General features: G+C 35.0%; 1 protein-coding gene across 1 annotated transcript in view; it reads left to right on the top strand.

Annotated features, from left to right (window-relative positions):
- The window catches only part of LOC117120863 (hsp90 co-chaperone Cdc37-like), a 24,029-nt gene that overhangs the window by 1,936 nt on the left and 12,112 nt on the right, over positions 1–9,981 (top strand). Inside the window, exons 2-5 of the mRNA XM_033265959.1 lie at positions 1,120–1,180; positions 2,348–2,563; positions 3,584–3,742; positions 6,362–6,477. Of these exons, the coding sequence (XP_033121850.1) occupies positions 1,120–1,180; positions 2,348–2,563; positions 3,584–3,742; positions 6,362–6,477 (552 nt within the window). The remainder of the gene's footprint in view (positions 1–1,119; positions 1,181–2,347; positions 2,564–3,583; positions 3,743–6,361; positions 6,478–9,981) is intronic.

Genomic DNA, 9,981 nt, shown 5'->3' with positions numbered 1-9,981 from the left:
CCTCACTATTGTTCAGACATGTGGTAACGTCGACAAGTGACGAATGTTTAAGCACTGTTTCAGGTTTTGTTAGTTCTTTTTTAAATACAGTAAATTAAATTGTAAGATACGTACAGTAATTGTAAAATAGAGTAAATGTCTTATGGAATTTAGGTACTGTATAGGGAATAACTTGTCATAAAACAAATGTGCTACTTGTTTTTTCTTCATTCCGATCTTTGATGCTTACAAACTATCTGCAGAGGATAGCCTGCTCTCCTTGCAGTGTAGCGAGAAGCAAGCATGTGCATATGTAGTGGGCGATTTTTGAACGGTCCATTTTGTGGCAGGTTATACACATCTGGTTAACTTACGATTAATACACGTGTTGAAATATATATATTATAGACTATTACCTAGTAAGTATTGGTTTGGTCTTTGAGATTTTCCAACTGAATTTATTGTATTTAAAAATGTGTTCGCTTGATGGCCATGTAAATATTAGTTATTAAATATTACGGTATTTTATCAAATATAAATAAGTCGAACTATATTTCAGTGGCACTTTAGATTCGACTTAGGTGAGTTCGACTGTAAATAACTCAGTGAAGACACAAGCATTTCTTGAAAAAAAAAATGTTTATTTACAATGACTATAAGCTATGATAGGTCTACCGATGTGCGGGAATATGTGAGAACATGGGAACAGGTATGGAAGCGCTACGCCAATATTTTCTTTAAAAGCTGCGCTCTTGAATAAACATCACACTGAAGCCTCCAAAAAAGTTATAAGTGCTTTGGCACTTATTCAAGCATTTTCAGTATTCATTTGGGAATAAGTTCGTAAGTTGCAAATTCATAAATAGATAGTTTCTGTAGTACATAATTCATTGATGTTTTATGTATTTATAAACATGGAAGCTTGTGGGCCAGGTGGCAAAAAGCCAGATGACAACTGGATTAATGACAAAGATTAATAATCTATTCGAATCTAAGAGATAGATAAATAAATATATCCATTGGATGATAAGCAAAACAAAGAAGAAATTCTAGTTGTTTACTGTAAAAAATGGCTTTATAAGAAATTAATCAATTTTTATTATATTAGGTTGAGCATGCTCGGACTCATTTTATTTTCAGAAATAAGACTAGGGTAGAAGATCTAAGGAAGAAACTTGAAAATCTGGAAGCCAGTGGGGAGGTATTGTTATTTATTGTATTCATATTATTATATAATTTGATGTTAACAACATTATTGTGCATTTACAATTCAACACTCAACTATATTGTGAATGTGTAACCATTTTTGTGTGTATGCCCCCTTGAGGGCAAAGACACTATGTTGTTGTCTGGCAGTTAAAGATGGCTGAAAGGGTAAATCCGGTGGTCGTGGAGGTGCATGATGGGTCACATGTCATCTTAAGTACCTGATTACTGTACAAAAGTCATAAAAATATACAACACCACACATTTCCTGATAACCCAATGTCATGTGGATACTTTATGTAACCATAATACAGTAAGGCAGTATGACCATAGACACATTCTCCTGCTGGGAGCCTATTTTTATTGACTTCTATGCATCATCTAAGCATGAAAGTTACTGTTCGTATGTGTTGATAACTGCACACGTAGCACATATATAGCACACAGCTTTTTCATGATTATAAGGATGCACTACTGTGTATAAGTGTAATTTTTGCCCTACCTGACGTGGAAGTTGTTCTCGGGTTGGACTCGAACTCACGATCTCCAGATCACTAGCCTGGCATCATACCGCTAGACCACCGAGCTTGCTCTTGATGGCCAGTGTTGAATTCGAGTCCAAGTAAGCAGCAGGTACTGCAGTGTTGATTGTAATTGTTATTGTCATGATAGAATAGACAATAACTGGATTTGTTTCTCCTGATGCAAATCCAGTTATTTTTCTATTTCATCATGACAATAACAATTACTATAGATGCACTACTGTACCATCAAACATTTAAAAAAGTTAAATTTGAGTTACAGTCTTATAGATGGTAAAAGGTAGCTCTATACTTGTTACAATCTTATAGATGGTAAAAGGTAGCCCTATACTTTCTAGAGATAATTATAGTTGCACAATAGTAATGTTTGTATGAAATGTAATTCCACAGTAGCCTGCTAAAAGGCAAACATTCACAATTTTCAACCTCCTTGGCTCACTGGGGAGTGTTTTGGTTACTGAAGTATATTGTAAATATGTAGAAAAAAGTTTTAATCAACATGCGAAACATTCAAATATTAAATAATGTAATATAATAGATTTTTGTTTTGGTGCATTGTCAACCTATTCCATGGGTACAGTCCATATTATCTTATTCATATTTAGAGATTTTTATTTTAGGATTCAAAGCAAAAAGAAAAATTGCAAGCAGATCTTAACAAACTTATTAAAGAAGAGAAAGAGTGGAGATTGAAAGAAGCAGAGATTGAAAAACAAGAGAAGGCAACCCCTTGGAATGTAGATACCCTTAGCAAAGACGGGTTCACCAAAACAAGCATAAACAAGTACACGCGTACTGATGCTGATTTAACTGAGGAGCAGAAAGAAGAAAAGCAGGTAGGCTGTCATAGAGAAACTTTTTGAGATTTCTCTATTTGAGAAGACTTATTTCCAGTGTTGATTCTTCTGGTGGGGATTGGGCAGTACGCGGGAGACAATCCCCTACTCTTTAGGGGTGTACTACTGTACGCTCTTTAACATGCACATGGGCCATAATATACATGGAACCAACGGCTTAAATGTCTCATCCGAAAAACGGTGCCCTATCGTAACTTGTATTTCAGCACTCCACCTGAAGTACAAGAAAAGCAGCGATTTTGAAGTGAACCAAGACCAAGATATCCCCCATAGTTCAGCACACAAACAGTGGTTACCACCAGTTTAGCCAACTGAGCTTAGCTGCTCTCACTTAAAACCTGTGGCAATATGCCTATGGAAGAAAAAATTCTGCTTGTTCTATTTATCTGTAAAAGTTTTTCACAAGCAGTGGTTACCACCAGTTTAGCCAACTAAGCTTATTAAAAATTTTTAAAATGTTATTTTAAAAACCATGTTCATAAAACAGTACATAAAACATTTAAATACAAATATGGGTAAGAGATGATGATAGACCTATGCGGATCAAAGATGTTACTAAATCCAAGCTGAATTTTTCATTTGTTTGAGTGTTTAGAGCCCTGGTTCTTAATAGCCTCACTTTTATCTAACCTGCAAGAAAATTATATAAAAAATATATATTTATAAAAACAGAAGTATTAAAAAATATATATAAAATTTGGAGACAAGAAATTATCAAAAACCTTAAATTGTTTGCCGCCAGCAGGGGGATTTACCCACTGAAACGCCAGGATTTCACCCCAATCCATAGGTATAGCAGTGCTTAAAAGTTAAGAACCAGAGGTTTAGAATTTCTTATCAATCTTCTTATCATTGTGATATAATATTTTTACTCATGTCTTTAATATCATATAAGTCTAAATACAAATTTGAATTTCTGGAATTATGGTGCTGCAACAGCATGCTTCTGTAGTTCCTATGTTTTGGTTAAATTTTTTTTAACTTTTTGACAATATTTAGAGAAACTTTGTTAAGAATTATGAGAAAGACATCCAGAAGTTTGGCATGTTCCGCAGATGGGAAGACAGTCAGAAAATACTTGTGGACAATCCTCACTTAGTTTGTGAAGAAGCTGCTAATTATTTAGCAATTTGGTGCATTGATCTAGAAGTAGAAGAGGTATAGTAACTTTTTAAATTTGACGTACACAAAGATAATTATTGAATTACTCCCTTATTTGATAAGGAATTTAGCACCTTGACCAGTGCTCAAAAAATCTATTTTAGATCCCAAAGCCTTTTGGCTATAGGAATTTTTACCTAGTGCCTACTTGGCGCTAAATTGAAATAATTTTGTAGCCATAGGCTTTAATGTACTGCAAGAAAAAACATTGACTCATTTGATTATTAAAGTATAAATCTACTCTTGTACGTCGTTTTTTTTTTTTTTTTTTTTTTTCATTTCCTTGTTTAGTTTATTCAATTCTCACTTAAAATTGTATAGTACAAAATCAGTAGAAGATGGGACCAACAGGTGGAAGGCACCTTTGACACAGTCCAGTCGCAAAAAATCATAAAAACAGTAATATTTAAAATATATACCGTATATTCTGGTGTATAAGCCGCACCCCTAATTAGGACACGAATTATTACAATTTTTTGTGTCACCTGTGTATAAGCTGCACCTATATTTTTAAGCTCCAAACCATCCTATATATAATGTTAAGTTTTTAATTATTTTGAATCATTTTGTCAATATTTACAAATGTTCACATAAAGAAATTTTAACTTTTTCGGCCGATTATTAAACAACGAACTTCTATAAACTTCTGGCTACGAAACAATGTATTCTTACTATAGGGAAATCCCCGTTTCTCTCGCTAGACGGTCGTGCTGCATTAAAATTTCAACTTCAGTTTAGTTTAAGTTTTAATAATAAAATCTAATAAAATAAAATACTTAGTGAGTATATTTATTTATTTCAATCAATCATTCTGTTATTATGGTAAGTAATAACAGTTGGTATTGAGCTACAAATATTGGTAATTCTAGGCCTAAGTCATTACTACTCACAGTCGGTTTCTGGACAAAATGGCAATAAACCAAAACGGCATTAAGGAGGCAAAACGGCAATGACCAAAACGGCAAAAAACCGGCAACACTTTTTAACCAGAACAGCAATAGACCAAAATGCCAATAAGTCAAAACGGCAAGGCCAAAACAATGCTAAACAATATGTCATAAAAGTAAAAACGCGAAACAATAAACAATTTTCAAATAAAAGTTTATTGTCTTCGTAAAAATAAAGGAAAAAACATATAGTGTAGACCTACTACGATTAAATACGGTAAATTACAGCAGCAGCTATTAATAATAATAATAACAATAATAAAAATAATCATACAAATACAATATTAAAAAGATTGGAGTGGGAACAATATAAAAGCAGTAAAACATTTAAACAAATAAAACTTTTAAATACAGACAAAATGAGGCTAAACAATTTATGTCATAAAAGTTGCAAAAAAAATGCAAAAATAATAATAAACATTGAAAGTGGGAAAAAGAGCCCATGGCAATATTCGATTTGCCTATCGGGACAATTTCAAAAAGATTTAAAAAATTATAAACTGCAGCCCACGCCCTGTGGCGCTTGCTATTCTTGGTGTTGATTTCGCTCCTTTTGGCCATTTTAGTCTATGCCGTTTTGCTACTTGTCGTTGCCGTTTTGGTCCATTGCCGTTTTGGTTATTGCTGTTTTTGTCATTGCCGTTTTGGTTTATTGCCATTTTGACCTGTTACCCTCGAAGTTCACTGTGCGAAGCATGCAGCATCATGCATCACGTTTTAAAAACAAAAACAGAAATATCACGTGATACAAAGTTTACGCATGGGCAAATGACGTACCGGTATGCCCTTCTACAGTTAAATTCCAGTAAAAAATTGTTACAACTTCAAAAAAACTCGTGTTTTTACAGCATACTGTACATTAATTTCATAAGTTTTTATTTTAAAATCATAACACTGCATATAGCATAATAATAGCGGTATCATTCTTTCTATAACGGTACTGCCACCGGGAACCACACATCCAACAGTAGGCCTGTGTCAACCAGCAACAACGTGTGTTTTGTTGCGACATCGAAAATGAAGCGGCTCACATGTTTTAAAAATAGTTTGTTTTGAGCGACGCACGTATAAACAGAAACAAAACAATGTATTCCAAAATTGTTTATGAATGAACGTAATTATAACAATAATTATTTAGATAACCCAAACCATTGCTTGAATGTCGTAGGAATCCTAGGGCAGCACTGTAGTGAGTATAGTTAAAAATACTAGGCCTATAAACCGGTCCTTCCTACCCTAGGCCTGGCCCTAAGCCAATTGGGCTGGCCTGGGCCTAACCTAGACAACAATAATCGATGGTCCTGTTTACAGCAGGTTTATGTTTGGCCAGGGCATCCGTAAAATGACCTACACAGCGACAAGATGTTTATTTTTCTGTTGATTTTATCGTCAGTTTGGCTATCACAGTTTCTAGTCATGATGGCAATGGGAATGACAAAACTATTCGCCACGATTCATTTTTTTGTCGCCAATGGCGACATGGCGATCATATTTATTTAGCACTGTTGACTATATTTTACTCAAATAATTTCCCGATTTTTTTTTTAGCATTTCGGAAGAATAGTAACGTCCAACATAACTATTTAGTACACACATTGGGACATGTCAACATCATTCTTTTTAACATTTAAGATAAATCGAGGCCATTTTTATTAATTTATTTTGATAGAAATCAAGTTTAATGGAACAGGTTGCCCATCAAACCATCGTTTTACAGTTTATTTTGGAGCTGGCAAAGAGTATGAAACAGGATCCAAGAGCATGTGTGAGGCCATTCTTTGCAAAGTAAGTAATTACCATCAAGTGTATTAAGGATACTAGACTACTGTACTACTAAATGATTTTTATTTTCCAAAATCAAAGAAGAAATATGGACCATTTTACAATTTTTTCCAAAATCAAAGAAGAAATATGGACCATTTTACAATTAAAAAAAAAAAAGAATTGGAATTTAATAGGGTAATACCTGTATATAATACAGTTGAACCTTCGGGACCAAAAAAAGGGGTGTCACAAAGGAAGAGTTCCACTGAAAGTCATAGAAATCCTATGCGCAAAAATTGAGAATGTGGAACTAAATTTTCCAATGAAAAATGAATGGTCATATTTAGTATTTTAACCGACTTTAGTGGAACTAATTTGCTGTCATCGGTAGGGCAAGGTGAGTTACCTTCTCCTCAACCTAAGCCCATGATCTGGGACCTCATTTCTTTACCTTAAAATGTATTTGTTATGATTGTATATAATTATTGCTGCAATGACTTCAAACTTTAATTGGTGATCCGCTACACTAGCGGATCACCTCTTGTTATTGTCAGGATCATCATCATCATCTTCTTTTTGGTGATCCGCTAACGTTAGCGGATCACCTATTGTTATTGTCAGGATCATCATCATCTTCATCTTCTTTTTTTTATTCTTCTTTCTTTCTCCCCTTTTTTGTTCGCGCGATATCTCAAAAACTGCCACGAGTTACGCAAAATTGCTGTCAGCGAACATTTGGCTTTGTCTGGAATAGTCATGGTAAGCTTTTCAACGCGCTCAGTCATGCGTGACGTCATCTACGCGCAATTTTGCGTTTTTACATTATCGATAATATCAGCGTAAGCTATGACGTCATTTTTTAAAATACGCATTTGAGCGTATCTCGCTTATCCTTGGTCGATCGTCTTCCAACTTTGAGTATGTTATAGCTGAGACAATTCTCTTTCATATATTTGACTTCTTTTTACAATTTGATGTCGTCATCATGGTCAAAACATTGTTTTTTCTGACCCCCTCATTTCTTTTTCTTCAAAACGTTGATTACCCCATTAAATCTTAACCATTCGTCATTTCTAAATCATATTACGTGAGCATAAGCTTCAGGTCAAGGTTGAATGTTATGTACCTTAATTTTCCGTTCGCGCTTTTTAGCGTGCACGTACGCGTGCGTCAACATTTATTTATGCATAAAACCATGAATATATTTAATCAGTTATACCTCCTTAGGATGAAAGGTGACCCCTAATTTTTATTACTTAATCTGAAAGCACATGAGTTGTAGATACGATTGCTGATCGGACATGGTGACGTTATCATATTGCACTTTAAATTAAAAAACTGAATTTTTATTTATGATGCCAATATGTTTATACTCGTTTGAACGTATCTCGCTTATTCTTGATTGATTGTCTCCTACCTGTGAGTATGTTATAGCTAAATCAATTCTCTTGAAGACTGTCCCTTTATTTTTTCATTTTGATCATGTCAACATGGTAAAAAAGAATGAATTTTTGGAGCCCTTTTATCTCTCATTCTTAAAAGATGTAAAATAATACAACAGAGTGAGGGCGGCAGACTGTATTTCGACGCTATCAGACTAATATATATAGGTTATGTGAAGGGAAAGTTCGGGTGGCATTACCAACTAACAAGCGGTTTTAAATACACTTGACGATGTTTAATTTCGTGTGCTATTACTGTACACACACACGTGACGTGCGTGTCTGTTAAAATTTGTAAATTTTATTTAGATAGTTTAAAGAACGTTTTGGGTCATTTTCAACATTTAAAAACTTTCCATAATTTTCCCGCCGTACGTTCATTTCCACGCATACAGGACATATTAAAGCTGGAAATCACGTTTTGTTAAGGCCAACTCAGACAGCGTCGGCCGACGCAGCCGACGCGATTTGTTGTCGCGTCGGGTCTGTGTGAGTTGAATGCAGACGCGATGGTGTGCGTCGGGGGAAGTCGCGTAGTAGAATATTAAACGTGTTTAATATTTCTCAAGATGACTTAAGACCGTCCCCGACGATAAATCGTCTCGGGCTGCGTCGGCCGACGCTGTCTGAGTTGGCCTTTACATACTTTGTATTCCTGACACATTATTCATATCAAGAGTCACTCTTTGTGCTGTTACCGTGCTCACGGGCGTCAAGACGTACATGTACACAAGCGGAAATCTTTTAAAATGCTCAAAATTATTCTTTTTAAAAAAAACTAATTACAGCATATTTTAGCATATTATGACACTTTTTAATCATCGTGTGATCTTAATGAGGGTCAAAATGCGGCGGATCACCTAACTCGTCCTCAGTGACGAGTTCAAATCTAGTCTTATTCTTCTTTCTTTCTCCCATTTTCTGTTCGCACGATATCTCAAAAAAATGCCACGAGTTACGCACAATCGCTATCAACGAACATTTGACTTGGTCTGGAATAGTCATGGTAAGCTTTTCAACGCGCTCAGTCATGCGTGACGTCATCTACGTGCAATTTTGCGTTTTTACATTATCGGTCATATCACCCTAACCAATTGCCCTTTCGAAATCGTATTAAGTGAGCATTAATTTCGGGTTAATGTTGAATGTACTGTACCCTAATTTTACGCGTGTGCTTCATAATGCGCGCGCACGCGTGCATCAAAATTTCAAAATGCTTGAAATCACTTTTTAACTAAATTAGAGCACGTTTCAGGCCATTTTGAGCATTTCAATTTTTCTTTAAATTTTTTACTACGAGCGCGCATTTTTACGCGCGCAGCACGTACGGAAGCTAGACACTATGTTTTTTCACATAATTTGGGTTCCTGACATTGTTTTCACAAACTTCCAGTCTTTTCGGTCATATTTTGGCCAATAGCAATACCGTACGTGCGCATCAAACATAGGTACCTTTGCGCGTATTTGTGCCGCTATACAGTGAAATTATGCTAAAATCAGACCTATTTTTAATCAGTTATAGCTCTTTAGGTTGAAAGGTGACCCCCAATTTTTATCACATATTCTGAAAGCACATAAGTTGTAAATATGATTTTATAGATCATAATGGCTGATCGGACATTGTGACGTCATCATATTGGCATCTGAATTCAAGGAAGTGAATTATAGCTAGGACGTCATTTTTGAAAATACGCATTTGAGCGTATCTCGCTTATCCTTGGTCGATCGTCTTCCAACTTTTAGTATGTTATAGCTGAGACAATTCTCTTTGATATATTTGACCCCTTTTTAGATTTTGATGACGTCATCATGGTCAAAAAAATTGTTTTTTCTGACCCCCTCATTTCTCTTTCTTCAAAACGTTGATGACCCCATATAATTTTAACCCTTCGTCATTTCCAAATCATATTAGGTGAACATAAGCTACAGGTCAAGGTTGAATGTTATGTACCTTAATTTTTTCTTTGCGCCTTTTAGCGTGCACGTACGCGTGCGTCAACATTTATATATGCATAAAACCATAAATATTTTTAATCTGTTATAGCTCCTTAGGATGAAAGGTGACCCCCAATTTTTATTACAT

The sequence above is a fragment of the Anneissia japonica genome, unplaced genomic scaffold, assembly GCF_011630105.1.
Source record: "Anneissia japonica isolate Jap-2015-1 unplaced genomic scaffold, ASM1163010v1 scaffold287965_len1858130_cov191, whole genome shotgun sequence".
NCBI classification, from domain to species: domain Eukaryota; kingdom Metazoa; phylum Echinodermata; class Crinoidea; order Comatulida; family Comatulidae; genus Anneissia; species Anneissia japonica.
This window is presented reverse-complemented; position numbering and strand designations above follow the sequence as displayed.